This window comes from Panthera uncia, chromosome D2 (genome assembly GCF_023721935.1).
Source record: "Panthera uncia isolate 11264 chromosome D2, Puncia_PCG_1.0, whole genome shotgun sequence".
In the NCBI taxonomy this organism is placed as follows: Eukaryota; Metazoa; Chordata; class Mammalia; order Carnivora; family Felidae; genus Panthera; species Panthera uncia.
Genome location: NC_064818.1, coordinates 30,350,806 through 30,367,526, shown reverse-complemented (window position 1 = coordinate 30,367,526; position 16,721 = coordinate 30,350,806). Strand labels below are relative to the sequence as shown.

General features: G+C 43.4%; 1 protein-coding gene across 5 annotated transcripts in view; it reads right to left on the bottom strand.

Annotated features, from left to right (window-relative positions):
* SGPL1 (sphingosine-1-phosphate lyase 1) overlaps positions 1 to 16,721 on the bottom strand; it is a 74,930-nt gene that overhangs the window by 24,040 nt on the left and 34,169 nt on the right. For all 5 annotated transcript variants that reach the window (XM_049646167.1, XM_049646166.1, XM_049646163.1 and 2 more), the window contains exons 3-4: positions 9,696 to 9,861; positions 3,364 to 3,431 (exon numbers count right to left, since the gene is read on the bottom strand). In XM_049646167.1, coding sequence (XP_049502124.1) covers positions 3,364 to 3,431; positions 9,696 to 9,861 — 234 coding nt within the window. The remainder of the gene's footprint in view (positions 1 to 3,363; positions 3,432 to 9,695; positions 9,862 to 16,721) is intronic.

Sequence of the window (16,721 nt, the reverse complement as noted above, 5' to 3'; positions counted from 1 at the left end):
TCTGACTACCTGCTGTTTTCTGGAATGTCTCTTAGAAGACTAAACGTCCTCTTTCTCTCTGAAAGTCAAAGATGCATCCAATTCCCCACACCTTTCCTCTGCCGTGCTCACCTCACCACTGCTTTACGTGGCGAGCGCGTAAACGTGAACGCTTCGCGTTTGCCAGGGTCGGCACCTCTCTGAGAGCAGCACTTGGACCTTATTCCTGTCCTGGCAACACCTACAATGTGTGTGCTAAAGAAACAGAGGTAGAGTCACAAACAGCCACCAGAAAATAAGCCAAGCGGTAAGAGGGATCCTAGTACTCGAGGAGGTGATGAGCTCCTTGAACAGACAGACACACGCAGGGCACACCCAGAACCCGGAGGCACTCCACAACTTCTCATGTGCATGCACAAGACATCCCTGGTAGAATGCCAGGGGGACTGCGCTCTACCTCCTCAGGTTGTCCACCGCCTGTCCTGTTTGGCCCTCGAGTGCTAGGAGGGGCTGGGGTCCTTTCTGCTACAGTTCATCAACTATGGCTATTTTCTCTTCATCCTCACCGCAACAGCCTGTGAACTACTTTGTTGAACTACTACTATGGGCCAGGGATACGCGGTGGACAAAATAAGGGAGGCAGTACAAGTGAAAATAACTCCTGTTCTCATGAGGCTTATCTTTAGCAGCAGAGACCGAAAATGAAGGTCAGGTAGTGAAAAGTGCTGGGGGCGTGCTGAGGGGTGGGGAGGAGAAACAGGGTTTAAAAAAACAAAACAAAACAGAGCAGGGGCTGCTATCTGTGCTAAGAGACTGTCGGGCGCTAGATCTGGAAAAAGGGCTACATGTCACAATTTGTGCGTGTGACAGCGAGAAGGTTTCAGCAACACACTGGTGAAAGTGTCAGGCCCACGATCTGACTGCAAACATTTAGATTTTCCCATCTGTAGCCTCGGATGATTCCAACACAAGAGCACCTCCTTAGACGTGGCCCCCAGTGAAACCACAGGGAAAGCCGCACCTTTGAAACACGCCTGCGACCGCCTCGCGAGCGAGCGCCGGCAGACAGCAGAGGCCACACTCTCGGGCACGTGATGGCCGCGAGGCGTGTGACGGAAGCGAAAATATTTTTAAAGATGTACGTGAAGAATTATGCCACATAAATGGAGAGCGTGCAACAGGAGCAAACTATGAAAGCTGGGCCTTGGGGGCGCTTGGGCGGCTCAGTCGGTTCCGTGTCTGACTCTTGATTTCAGCTCAGGGCATGATCTCACAGCTCGTGAGTTCGAGCCCTGAGCCGGGCTCTTGTGCTGACAGCGTGGAGCCCGCCTGAGATTCTGTCTCCCTCTCTCTCTGCCCCTCCCCCACTTGTGTTTTCTCTCTCTAAATAAATAAATAAACATGAAAAAAAAAAGCTGAGTTTCCACGCACAGCTGTTGTAATAAGAGAGACAAAAAATGATAATGAGTTATATTAGAAAGCACCCCCCCCAATTCCTGCCTCAGAACCTCTATTACATTTTAATTTCTTCACAACATTTATTTCAAAATGAAATTCTTGGGGTGCCTAGCTGGCTCAGTTGGTTAAGCATCTGACTCTTGGTTTCGGCTCAGGTCGTAATGTCGAGGTTTCGTGAGCTCGAGTCCTGTGTTGGGCTCTGTGCTGATAGCATCGAGCCTGCCTGGGATCCTCTGTCTGTCTGTCTGTCTCTCTCTCTGCGCCTCCCCCACTTGCACTGTCTCTTTCAAAATAAATAAACTTTTTTAAAAAATGAAATTCTTAGGTGTTTACCTATTTTCTGATTTTCCTACAAAAATATAAGCTCCACAGAGCAAGGACTTGGTCTTGTTCCCCTCTATATCCCCAGCATCCAGAGTAGTATCTGACGGAGCATGTGCTCACTAATTGTATGTTGAGTAAGTGAATTTACGGGAATGAATGACACAAGGATACACACGCTCACTCGAAACAAAGAACTTTTGCCTCTGAGTCTCAAAATCTGGTTCTAAAAAACGAAAGGTGATTATATGGGTTTTAAGTGCCTTCCGATTGCTATTTTATGAATTTAATAATAGTGTCTGGAATTTATTTGTCTCAAAATCTGAAACTGAAGGAGAAATGTGTGAAGAAAAAGAGCAGACAAATCCAGGGAGTGAGAAGGGAAAATGCTAGTATCCTTCGAGATCCAGTCCACCCTCCCCCTATCCCTTAACTCTAGCAGGACTCAAGGAGATTTCCTTTTAGGGCTTACGGTGATTTGGAGTCAAATCAAAGCCTATCCGCTCCCATTCCCCTTTTCTACCTCCAATAACTGCTTCTACTTCCCCTATAGGAAATGCACCTGAAAATAAATACACAGTTATGGGAGAGTTAGCACAGGGGTCTGAATGAATTTTGGTCAGGAGAGGGGAAAAGGGAAAGGGAATTGAGAGGGGAAAAGGGAAAGGGAACTGAGAGCCAAAAGTGAAAGGAAGCTTGAAGGAAAGCTGAGGGGCAGGCAGGACCCTGGGAGAGATGACGACATTCGGGACTCATGTGCCTTCTTCCGAGCATGCCCAGGGCCTGCACTGTTATCTTCTTCTGTGATAAGGAACCTGAGGGAAGGGTGCAGAGGTGACAGTCTTTATCCTCAGCGTGGGTGAGGGGAGAGAGGACACAGTGAAGGGAACATACTATATCGCCGACAGGTACAAAGAGCAAGAGAACAGTGCTAAGTTTCTAACCCTGTCAGCAAATTACAGCCCAAATCTGACCCCAGCCTGTTTCGTCAAGATAGTTTCACTGGAACACAGCCAAGCTCATCCCTTTACCCATCGCCCTGTGCTGCTTTCCCGCTGCAGGGGCGGACTTGAAGAGTTCGGAAAGACACGGGATGGCCTGCAAAGTCTAGACCTCTCCTATCTATCTAGTCCTTTACGGAGAAAGTCTGCCAACCCTGGTCTAAACCAAGTAAGCACCCAACCCCAGATATATACCTAAAGTCAGCACGGCCAGATATTGCTCTAAAGCCACTTCTGTCAGGTTCTCTAATTTCAAGTTCTTCCTTAACAGACATGGCCTTTCTCCTTTGGTCAATATGCTCGAGAAAGGGTTAAGTCGGATTTCTGAACCTCGGCACTTCTGACATTTGGAGCAGATAATTTTCTGTGGGGGACTGTAGGATATTTAGCAGCACCCCCGGCCACTCTCCACTACGTGCCAATAGCACTCCCCTCCAGCTGTGATAACCAGAAAGGTCTTCAAACATTGTCAGATGTTCCTTGGAGGTGGGGAACGGAATCACCCTCACCCTTGGGAATTCACACTAGGTTCGGTAAATAGAAGAAAGAGGAAATGATTATGGGGGTGGCGGTAGGGGAGAAGATCTGTACAGATTACACTTACCTTGCGACCAATAATAGGCATCTTCCTGATGAGCTTAAAACATCTCTTTTTAAACCTTGACCACAAACCTAAAAGATACAATTGGCTCCGTTACCCACCTAAGTTTGCATGGATGAAACCTGCTAGCCATAATATATGAACTGTTCCGCGTGCCTTCTGTGATCTCACCTGCCTTCCGATTGTAAATGTAGTTTCTTTCCTTTGTAAAAAAAAAAAAGCTCTGACATTTAAATTTTCAAATAAGTAATATAATTTACATGGTTCAAAAAGTTATTTAAATTAACAAACACACACAGAGTTAAAAGTTTCCCTCTTATCGGTTCCCTAGACTTTCATCCTACCCTCAGGGAAACACCATTACTATTCATTTCTACAATACCTACCTAGAGTTTTTTTCTTTTTTTTCTTTCTTTATGCTTATACAAGCAATAATAAAAATAAAATCTTATTTGTCTCACCTTTTAAACAGAAGGTAGCATACTCTAGTAACTGTTTTAGACCTTGTTTTTCTACTTAGGAATATTCTCTTAAAGCTCAGAGCTTCCTCACTCATTTTTGTAGCTCTAAAATATTCCACCATATGGATGTATCATAACTGACTTAACCTGCTCCTTCCTGGTGGACAGTTAGGTTATTTCTAGTATTTCCTATGACCAACCACAGTGAAACAAGAACTTTGCAACAGGTACTGCACACCTCAGCGCGTGCCTAGAGCATAAATTCCCAGAAACAGAATGCTGGGTCGAATAACATCATTTCAGAGCTGGTGACCTTCCCGAGGTTTCAGATGCCCAAAAGCTCTCTTCCCTTCCCCAAAACAAATGACCAAGCCACGCTTTTTCTTCAGGATCTATGCTCCAGTCTCTCATTCAACATACACCCTGACAGCATTTCAACATTTTTTGGACCTAAAAAGGGCTTCAGTATCACGGACACCAATTGGACTCCCTGTCAGGCAGAGTACAGGACAAATAGGGAATTCTGATCCTGTCCGTTATAATAACTGTAAGTGCATGGCATCTAAACAGACCATCATAACTTTTAATGAATTCAGATTCAATACAGAAAGCATTGCCTACCATCCAAAGGCAACTAAGGATCAAGCATTAATAACTTGCTCAAGGCCACAGATCACATCAGTGATGGAGCACGGACTTCAACTGAAGCAAGGGGCACGTGGGTGGCTTAGTCGATTAAGTGTCCAACTTTGGCTCAGGTCATGATCTCACGTTTCGTGAGTTCGAGTCCCACATCGGGCTCTGTGCTGACAGCTCAGAGCCTGGAGCCTGCTTCAGATTCTGGGTCTCCCTCTCTCTCTGCCCCTCCCCTGCTCACACTCTGCCTCTGTCTCTCTCTCTCAAAAATAAACATTAAAAAATAAATAAATACACTGAAGCCTCAATTTTCCTAGCCCTAGACACCCAGGACTCTATGCAGAGCAGGAATTCTCAGGTATCCCAAATGAGTCTATAAGGAACCTAGACCTAGCTTCTGTGCAGGCTGGAAATGAATATGAACTTCTGCTACATTTCTAGATGTGGGCATTCCAACTTCCCCAGCCAGTGGAACTCTCTCCGACAAGCATAGACTACATCTGTGCCTTCTATCAGCACTGATGACAGGACACCTTGCATCTTTACTAGTTGTTTTGCTTGAGTTGCAGGCCTGTCTTTCCACCTTGCCCTCTGTGGCCCAGCACTGGAGCCAATACTCTGTCAATGCCTGGAGCAAAGCAGGTAACTGAGTCTGAGACTGAATAAGAAGACAAAGGGATTGAAATCACTTGTTTGTAGTTGCTATTTTGTTTACACTTTGGAAGACAGTAAAACCTTGGATTGCAAGTAACTTGTTCTGCGAGTGTTCCACAAGACGAGCAAACATTTCTAATCAATTTTAACTTGATAAACAAGCGATGTCTTGCAATACGAGCAGTACATGACGCCCAACGTCACATGATCACAACTGAACCAATGGTTCTTTCCTCTCTCTTTCTCTCTCTGCAGGATTGTGGGTAATCATCTCCCATGCTCGGATGCACGGTCTCAGGCCGCAGTGTTTGGCAGAAATCGGTGATTTTTCAGACCATTCAAAGGTGCCCACAACTGGCACTAGTGTATTTTTTGTCACTTCAAAGCACCAATGGACGGCCCTTTGCTTTTCCCTACAAGAGTGAGCTTAGGAATGCTCTGCTTTATTCTAGGTCATTGCAGAGGTTCCTTGTTAAAATTGCACAAAAAGAAAGATTCCATTGAGTCAACAGATAGCAGTGATCTGTTAGTGATAGTGAAAGCTGTCCTACACAATAACCCTCCTCTCTCTTGTCTCCCACACACCAGTCACGCAGGTTTTCTAACGTGCAGGCTGCTTATTTTTCTATTTTGTATTATATTACAGTACTGTACTCATTTTTATATGAATATTTTTGGATTGTGGAACGAATCATCTGAGCTTCCATTATTTCTTATGGGGAAATTCACTTTGATATACAAGTGCTTTGGATTACAAGCATGCTTCTGGAACAAATTATGCTCGCACACCAAGGTTTTACTGTACTTCCTTCCACTCTTAAGTTCTACACACTGAAGTACACAGCTGTGATCCTAGAGCATGTACAACGCCGTGCCCTCTTCTCGATTACAGAATTTTCTACGTGAAGAACGCTTCCTAAACATAGTTTTAAATACTACCATAACAGCCCATCAAATGCATGTAATGTAGCGTTGGACGTTTAAGCTGCTTGTTATTTGATATTTCTAACTGTATTAAAGCTGTAAAAATTCAGAACAATTCCCTTATTTAACAGATGAAATAAATAACTAATGGGGCAGAAAGAGGTCTAAAACTCAGCAAAAAGGAGTCCCTTGAGCAGTACAGTAATGTGGCTGGGTCGGGGAGGACAGAGTCAACTCTGCGTGCGATTTAACAGTACAGGTAGAAAGAACAGAAGTGTAAGATCGGAGATGGAGAAATTAGAAATGAAAAGATCATGTGGTCATGACCTGAAAAGATAATCTCAAAAGTAAAAGTCCCCAGAGGTACATAAAGAAAAGTAATTATAGTGTTTTAAGGTAATAAAATAGTAAGTGCCAATGCAAGGAAAACAATGTATGGTTCCTTGCAGCTTACAGATTCCTTTCAAATTATGCCTCTCGATACTCATATTACCTTATGACTAAGGAAGGCGGGTAGTACTTCTGCCCATTTTACTGTGAGGAAACAGGCTGAGAGAGCTTATGGGTGTTAGTTAAGGTGCCAAGGCTAGAAACTGGGAGTGTTATGACCTCCTCCCACCACATAACTCTAATTCCTAGTCATGAACTATGGACAACCCCACAGTTAAATCAACATCAAGTTATAGCGATATGAGCTGATAATCACAGAGCAGAATTAGGGAAGAGATAACACCGTAGAGGGCTGCTGACCCCTGCCCACACTCCCACCCCCATCTTCCTACAGCCTCCTGTTCTTATCTGTAGCAGCGTCCATCCTGTGTTCCAGAATTATCCTCTCCTCTCAGAAGTGTATTCAGAGTTTGAAGATCAGCAGAATTTATCTCTAGTCCAGACTTTAGACTCCTCTGGGGCAATATGCTAAAAATAACTCGACTGTTCAGTGGTAAGCACAATTCCCCTACATGAGCAAGGTACTGAAAAAACGGCAATTTTATCAAGACTATCTCCAACCTCTAGAGAGAAGACATTTTGATCTGTGTCTAAAATTCAAGTTAGAAGTTACAAAATAAAAAGTGTGTTGTGTGTGAAACTATATGAAATTGTTGACATTCAAAACTTTTGACCTACAAAAGAGATTTTGTATGGTTCAACTGGATTTAAATGTAGAAAAAGACATATGTAAATAGTGGGTAGCTCTAGGAAGCAAGATTTTCATTTTGTTCTCATGGCTTATCGGTATTGCCTACTTTTCTGCAGTGGACATGTACTACTTTCATAATAAGAAAAACATGTTATTAAAAACGACTTATGGGGTGCCTGAGTGGCTCAGATGGTTAAGTGTCTGACTTCAGCTCAGGTCATGATCTCATGGTCTATGAGTTCGAGCCCCATGTCGGGCTCTGTGCTGACAGCTCAGAGCCTGGAGCCTGCTTCCATTGTGTCTCCCTCTCTCTCTGCCCCTCCCCACTCATGCTCGCTCCCTCTCTCTCTCTCTCTCTCTCTGTCAAAAATAAACATTAAAAAAAATTCAAATAAATAAATAAACATTAAAAAATATATAAATAAAGTTAAAAAAAATGACTTAAGGGGTACCTGGGTATCTTGGTCAGTGGAGCATGTGACTCTTGATCTCAGGGTCGTGAGTTCAAGCCCCACCTTGGGCATGGAGCCTACTTAAATTTTTTTAAAAATAACTTAAATAATGTGGAGTTGGGCTTACAAAGATTTACATGGCACATACCACAAACACACCGCTACTAGTAATTTTCTCACAGAGTGCACAGAGGCCAGCATATTCTGTTTGCGACATTAAAGGCAGGTAAGTACCAGGACCTAAGACGGCCATGCTTCTCCCACCAGGTGAGCAAAATGCAAGTAGGCACCGTGGCCCGCAGAAGTAAAGCCGGAAGTCAATGCCTGAAGCTCATACTCATCAGAGCAAAGAAATATAAATCTCAAAGAAATATAAATCTCAAGACTTCTAACCTTATGTTGCTTCATACAAATGCACCACCTTAAAAGGAGAAGTACTTAGAGTGGCGGCTGGTACGAGCTGGGGGGATATATGCTAATGGGGGCTTATCATTTAATGGGGCCAGGGTTTCAGTTCAGGGTACTGAGAAAGTTTTGGAGATGGATGGCAGGAGCGGTTGTGCCACAAACTGAATGTACTTGAAAATGCACAGAATAGTAAATTTTACATCACATACATTTTAATCACAATAAAAAAGAAAGGAAGGGAAGTATATTTATTGCTACTCCTTAGAGTCCTCTGCAACAGACTGCTTCACCTGGAAGGACAAGGTGGTGGGCACCGCTGAACAGAATGCTTCCCTGGACAGGCTAAGCCTGAGCAGAAAGACACAGGGCCTTGTGTCTCTGCGTGTCCCCTTCCAAGCCACGGAGCAGATGTGGCAGAAGGGTTAGCCAGTCCCATACATCAGAGTTTAAGGGAAAATCTTACAAGGACCAGGAGCCGAAACTGAGGGCAGGGTTTTGAAAGCTGGAGTGAACTACAATTGAGACAGGGCAATCAACCCTCGTTTCCACTTTAAGTGCAATGTTTACTACGCCATAACCCTTCACTGTTACTGGAACAGCTCAGTGGCTCTCTGCAGGGTAAGCAGGTAAGACAGAATGTGGCTTCTACGTCAACTCTCCCGGGGAAACGAGAGGAAAGCAGACAAAGTACAGTGAAGGAGCCCCTTGAAACAGATGTTATCAGGGAAGCAAAGGGTCCTGGAAATTTTAAACAAGTGAGAAATGACAAGCAGTCCTCTTCAATGTTATTGGGTTTTTTAATCCCATTAATTCAGGCGCCCGCTGCTACGGGTGGGGACGGGGCGCAGAGGAGTGTTACAGAAACACCCACCACTCCTATTTCACTCACCAAGCACAACCTGCAGGAGGAAACAATCCACAAGGAGGGAACGCGCAACCAGGTTTGGCCGGGGAGGAAGGGTGGGTGCGACCCTAGGAAGGATGGCGGACCTGCAACACGTCACTTCTCACCTTTCCTGCACTCCCGAGAAGGGACCTCCTCTTCACTATGTCCCTCAGGCTCCCTGAGTCACCACCCGGGAAGCTCAAAGTGTGCTGTCTGCCCCCTGACATCAGAAGTTCAACTCCAAGAGGACAGGGACCCTGTATAACCTGTGTCGCTATCCCTGGACTCCAGCACGGTGCCCGGCACACAGCAGACATTCAAATGGTCACTGCAACAGGGCTGTCCCAATTTCACACAATCTGTAGTGAAAGGATGGCCTAAAATGAAAGTAATAAATTCCTGCTTGGGGAACTCTGGGCAATACAATTATGTTCCAGGCAAGAAACTAAACATGAGAAAGGCTTAAGCCATACTTTGAGATACCTGTGGATCCTTACAACAACTGATTTCTCAGGACTTTTTATGTAAGCTGCAGATCCAGAAAAATCAACAAAAGTAGTAACAGTTACATTCGAGTAGCTATTATAACTTTATGTAGACAACCTTATTATAATTTTACAGTCAGAAGACAATGCCCCACTTCCTATCTAAACAGATTTTAAAAATCAGAACCAAACCAAAGGCAAGAAATTAGTCCAATCCATCAGCCATGAGTTCTAAAGCTGGTGAAACTCCACTCTACCTTTCCAGACGGGAGGGGGCGGTATACTTACTCTCTGGCTGGAAGACGAAGCCATATACCCAGACTATCAGCAGGGTGCTCACGACACTGCAGGCAATCAGCTGCCAGGGCTCATACTTAGTACAATGTCCATTTACATAATTCTTGGCCTTTGTGGAATATACTTCCAAGATCTCAAGGTAGGGCTCAAAAGCCTTCTAGAAATACAAGGGGAAAAAAAGGAACATTACATTCAGAGAGAGAAGGGACTTCTGTTCTGCGGCCCTCCTTCTTCAAGGGCAAAGCCATTCATGACCTGGCCCCACCCCGGCAATACTCTTATCATGCTCTACAGTCCTCAAAGCTCTGCTTCCGAGTCAGGTGGACTTTGACAAGGGTTTTGATCTTCTGCCTTGTCTATAAAATAAATGGTTCAGCTGCATCATTTCAGCTCTAAAGCTTCACTACGACGGCAGTGCTCATTGCCCCACTCTCTTGACTCAAACGAATCCGCTGGATACGAAGGGCTCTCTCTTCCTCTCTACTTTATTGGAATCTCTCCCATCTGCTAACGCAGGGGGTGGGCAGATGGTTCTGTAAAAGGCCAGAGAGGAAACAGTTCGGGTGTCACAGGTCAGCCAGTCTCTGTTACAACTACTCCATTCTGCCGTTGGTAGCACAGACACCACCATGGAGGGCGGGAAATGAGTGACCACGGCTGTTCCAGCAAGAGTTCGTTACAGATGCTAAAACTGGAATTGCATATCCTTTCACAGATCACAAAATATTCTTTTTGTAAAAACAATTTTTAAAATGTAAAATGTCATTCTTAGCTCACGGACTGTACCAAAACAGGCGGCAGGCCCGATTTGGCCCACAGGCCACAGTCTGCCAATCTCTGCTCTCAAGCCCAACTTGACTACAAAAGTCTCTTTTCATAACTTTTTTAAAAAATTTTTTAAAGGTTTAGTTACTTCGAGAAAGAGAGAGATAGAGAAGGGGGGGGGTGGGGAGGGAGAATCTCAAGCAGGCTCTGTGCTATCAGCATGGAGCCCAACGTGGGACTCGATCCAACAAACCATGAGATCATGACCTGAGCTGAAATCAAGAGTCAGACATTTAACTGACAGAGCCACCCGGGTGCCCCTTGATTACAAAACTCTTAAATTCTTATCATTATGTGTATCCCTCACAATATCTGGCACAAGCAAGAATAAAGTCCTCTCATCTGGACTCCTGAAAATTTCATGACCCACTCATGAAAATTCATCTCTCCCATTAAATTCTCCTCAGGTAGTCACTTGTGACTCCACACAGAGCTTATCACACTGTGCCCTGCAGTCAGTCTACTCATCTGTTTTTTATCTCTCTGACTACGTGGTTGGGTCCTTGAAGGCTGATCAGATCTTAATCATATTTATAAGCCCCCACAGTGCCCTGTACAAAACAAGTTCATCTGATAGTTTGTTATTCATTCACTTATTCAACATTTGCAAAGGATCATCAGTATTTAAGGCATTAAGCTGGGGAAGCATTATGGTAACCATCACAAGGTCTTGCCCTCACTAAGCTTACAATCTAATGGGAAAGAGGTGTGTGTGTGTGTGTGTGTGTGTGTGTGTGTGTGCATATATATGTACACACACGCAAACATACACAGGCTGACGCATACATGAACAAATCATTCAAACTCATTAGGATCAATACTACAGAAAGGATATAAGTAAAGTGCTAAGAGAGACCACTAAGGAAGGCCTATCGAACTCACCTAAGAGGAGGTGGGGAAAATGTGGTTCAAAGGGTTTAAAAGATCTATCAAAGAAAATTCTCTTGGCAAAAAAGTTAAAAGGAAAAAAAAAAAAGAAGTCATACCAGGAAGAGAGAGCGACAGCTGCAAAAGCATTAAAAAAAAGTCTAGGGATGGCAAAAAACATTCGGCATGGTCTAAGAGCAGAGATGAGGACAGGGACCCATCTGTCTCAGCACGTCTAGGTCCGCAACACAGAGCAGAGTGCCCAGCGCACAGGCCACACCACACAGCACTTGGATAGTGGCTGACCAGGACCAAGTGCATGAGTGAACATGTCAGTTGGAGAACGGAGACTGGGAAAAGTACACTAGGTCCAGATTAGAAAGATTAGAAATGGTCTTAAAAACAAAAGACAAACAAACAAACAAAAAAAACCATGTACAGTGGGAATATAAATTGACAGGCAATTTTTGTAAAGTGATTTGTCACTGCCTATTAACGTTTTAAACATACTTACTTTGACCCAGATACTCCCCTTTTTGATATCTACATATCAAAGAGACAGGTCCAAGGACATTCACTTCAGTATTCTTTATAACAATGAAATTTAATATCCCAAATGTCCATTCATGGAGGAATGTTTAAATAATCTATAATACACACACTTTATGTATTCATACTATGCAGCATTTAAAAAAAAAGATCTGAATAAACCACATTAAAAATTCTCCAGAACATAATGTTGAGTGTAAAAAAAAGGCAAATTGCAGAACAGCAGGAAACAAAAGGCATGGGTTGTTAATCAGGAGAGCAATTTTTTTTTTTTTTAAACAACCTGATGGGAGACGAGGAGAAGGAAGCCAGAGGTCAGAGACACAAATTTTCGTTAAGAGGAGCTGAAGCAGTCTAGGGGAGAAATAAACTGGGTTTGCAGTCATGACATTGGGGCTAAAAAGCAGCACAGATTTAAAAATGCTTTTTGGAGGTAGTACAAACAGGGTTTTCTAATTTCACAGATACAGGAAGTAAGTAGGGCATATAGAAGTAAGGAGTGGGAAGAATATAGGTAATTCCAATTTTTCAAGTTCATGTTTGAGAGACTGGGCAAGTGGTGTCACCATTAAACCATGATAGACTAGACGAGAAAGGGAAGCTGAAGAAGGTAAAGGAGATTTTGAGATAAAGATAATGATACTAGTTTGAGTTATGCGCCTGTTAGAGATCTACATGCAATGTTCTAGTAGAAGTGTGAAAGCTTAGGAGGAGGACAGGTGCTCGACAAATGTTTACTGAAAACACTCCTATCCTTGGCAATTAGATTTCGGTATAAGGTCATTAACATCAGGCAAGTGCTGGCTTCCCTAGAGGGCTATCCATGGAAACACAGCTTATCTGCAACTCCTTCATAGCTCCTGGCCATTCCCCAGAGCCCACTGTTGCTATCAACAACCTCAATCCTGCACAGCAGTGACTGTGCTGGTCAGGACCTGAGGAGGACCAGAGGACTCTACCATCATCAAAGATGTATCATGATTTCCATCATCATAAAGAATCTTCTGGTGTTAACGCTATGATCTAACCAGATGGCTAAATAGTTATATGGGACACCTGGCTGACTTATGCGGAAGTGCCTGCAACTGTTTTAGGGTCAGGAGTTCAAGCCCCACATTGGGCATGGGTCCTACTCAAAAAATAATAAATAAATAGAGTGATAGATAGTGTGTATGAATGGGATGATGGAAGAAATAATCACGCAGATCAGCTTTTCCTCTGGTGATACTAGTTCCTAATTAACCCAGAAAATAGAGGTTACCTATGTCAAAAGATGCCCGTAGATATTCTCAACTTTTCTTAGCACTTAACAAAGAGTAATATAATTAGCATTAGGGAGAGAGCAAAGAATCAGCAAATGCAAACTATGTCAATTTTCAAAAAGCCTATTAAGATATGAAGGCATTCCTCGCTAATATTTATAAAATTACTTTCAGCAAGAATATATGTTCTTGCCAACTGCTATAAGAAGATAATGCGAGTCCTTAGATTCCAAGTCCTTAAACACATCTCCTTAAGAAGAGATATATTTCTATATTCTCCTACTCCAAAGACAGAATGATACTGTATTTGGAAAGGTCCTAGTGAGCTTTTTGAGTAGGCAACTAGTTGGTCACGGAAATTACATCTCCTGGCCTCTCCCAGGTCCTTCTAGGTTACTACAAACAACCTAGGCTCAGTCCCCAACGAATAAGCACCTCACAGCACTAATGGCTCACTGCTTTATAGGGCTCTGTGGGCTAAGGTGTGCTATCTCCTTGGAAAAAAGGATGAGGCAGTCCCTTGGGGCCTTGCAAACAGCACAAACCTCAGGCTGGATCCTGATGCAATACTCCAGCCCTAGGGAAGAATACAATCTAAATGCTGAAGGGAACTTTAGAGATAAAGCCTACAATTGCACTTTATAAAACAGAAGCCCCCAAGTGAAACAGCATGCCCAGGCCCATCCAGACAGGCTTGTCAGAACCCAAGCCTCCTGACTCCGTGTTCAGTATTCCTTCAATTCCTCATTCTAAGTGTTCATGGACAGAGGATCTCTTAACACATTACCCTCCAGTGCTATCCCTAGGGTTTCCTTCTCCTAATTTATGTTATTGGCAGAATCTACCTTGGATGTACTGCACAGATCATAACAAACTAAAATTGTATGCATGGATCATGACTACAGGTAAACAGGTCTACATAGAAACAGCACAGAAACTTAATATAGTTATAATTACTATTTCCCACATTGTCTTTTTGCTTACAGAAGTACATTTTTTGTCTATATACACCTGCATATATATTAATGATTACAATACTCAAGCTTTTGTTTATGTCAACTTAACCTACATACTGTCTCTGGAAACACAAGAACTCTGAATGGTCATCCACGAAGGCCACTAGCTTGCTGTGCAACGCCAGGCAAATTATTTCACCAAGCTGTGCCTCTACTCTTTATCTAGAAAAAGGGGCACAGAATAACGGTCACAGAATAAATAAATTGTGTTTGTGTCAATGCGTATCTGTGGGGGTGTGGGGGGGGGTGTGTGGGCATTTATCTCCGACCCCTAAGAGAACGGTGGTTTTGGTAAAAACTCCCCAAGTATGGTACTCCTTCCTTTCCAGTCTGTCATCAAATTGGGAACGTATTCCTCTAGAGGATAAAAACAAACAGAACACTGCCCACCGAATATATGTAAAATGGTGACAAAGAATACCGTAAATTTTTGTAAAGCATAATATTAAAGAAGAAAAGACAAACCTTCGTGGTAGGAGGATTCAAAATATTAGCTCTTTTAAGAAGCTACTGTCAAATAAGGATGAGTAAACTACACAGCCTTTCTCTTCTTACTCATTCCACGTCTAATCAAATGGTTTAGGTTTTAGCTGATGCCTGGAAGACATCGAAATAGTACTCAATCATCCTAATCATTGTTAGACAAAAGGCAGCTGCAAGAATTCATGGGAGCTTGGTGGCGTGCTATTCCCAATCATGTGTGAACTCTTTCAACCCCCAAATCACTTCAAGGGAGCAAGACACTTCCCTAAAAGTAACACAGCAGTGGAAGTCTACAAATTCTGAAAATCTGAGACATATTATTTGTTAGACCATGGGATTTCAAACTTTTCCAATACAGACACACAGAAACCATTTTACAACCATCTACACACATAGCAACAGAAAGATATGGAACCAAAACAAAAGTTTCCAGAATAATGTACCTAACGCCTTATTACTTGTGATGCACTTTCTTTTTTTTTTCTATGTCTACTTTCTTTTTTTTAGATGTTTGACCCATTGAATTGATTCTGCATCCCTCTAAATGGATCCTGACATTCAGGTTTAAAAGCAGTGCCTCAGCGATGGTATTCCGGCTTCTTTAATTAGAGAAGGCGGTTGTGTAATGCAGTGAAGGCTGTTAACACAGAGTTATTGTGCAGCGTACAAGGTCTCAGCGCTTTTTACACTTATGATTTATTCTCTTCACATTTCTGCGAAGCCAGGATTATGATGTGATGAAACAAGTCAGTCAAAGAGATGCAGAAGTTTCTTCCTTACTGGTACCAGCCCAAGGCGATTCCCAACAACTGCTAACTCTTCCCGTCCCTAAATGACTTCAAGAGCACAAGATTCCACAAGCAAGTTCCCACCGCGGCACTACCCACACCTCTTCCCCCAAAAAACTCCTTTGAGAACTAGCACTGAACTTGATCAACTGCCAATGAGGCAGGGGTATTTTTTCCATGTCGAATTTCTTCATTGCCAATTTATACCAGAAGAAACACTGAATAGGACCAAAAGAGAAAAACCATCCGGCAGACATTTCCAGGCCCACAGCGGACGGTGCTTCCCTCCTCGGAGCTAACACAAATAACAACAATCCTCTCTCCAGCACCTCCCAGGGCAGACCGTCTGTACTCATTTTATTCACGAGCAATGGCATCTCGGGCGGCTGCGGCGGCCCCAGGGCTGCCTCCCACACCCCCACCCGTAAGAGGAGGTCTCTTGGCAGCACATGCCCACGGCTACTGAAGCTCCCCGCCACTCGACAATGATTTTCCGAGCACCTACTGTACACGTGCTATTTTATAAGGATCAGAGATCACTTGTTTGCTTCACTTAGAACTTTCTCTCCCCTGCCAGACTCAAAGATTAGGTGACCACCTGATCACAGAGGGACTAAAATTGAGAGAAGGCTAGAGGGGCCATGACAAACATGCAGAAGAAAGAGCGAAGCACTCAGGAGCATTAATTTACTTGTAGAGAATACTTAGTAATATTTACGTAACTTAAAGTTTTCAATGGCTTTCATATTATTTTATTCATACTTTATAATCTCACATGGTCCTCAGGTTAAGAATGAACAGTTTCGGGGCTCCTGGGCGGCTCAGTCCGTGAAATGCCCGACTCTTGATTTTGGCTCAGGTCACGATCTCACGGGTCCATGAGACCAAACCCCGCCCAGGGCTCTGCGCTGACAGCGTGTAGCCTGCTTGGGATTCTCTCTCTCCCTGCCCCTCCCCAACTCACGCATGTGTGTGTGTGAGTGCATGCTTTCTCACTCTCTCAAAAGTAAACATTCAAAGAAATAATAAATGTAAAATAAAATAGCAATAAAAACTTTAAAAACAATAGAATAAACAGTTTCACATCCTAGGTGGTGCAAAGTGAAATCAGAAAGGTTAAGTTTGCTCTACAGCAAAGTATTCAGTAGCAGAGTCAGAACTAAAACACAGGACTTCACGAGCAGAGTTGAATTCCAAGATGTCTGGAACCATCTCTCAGGGCTCCAC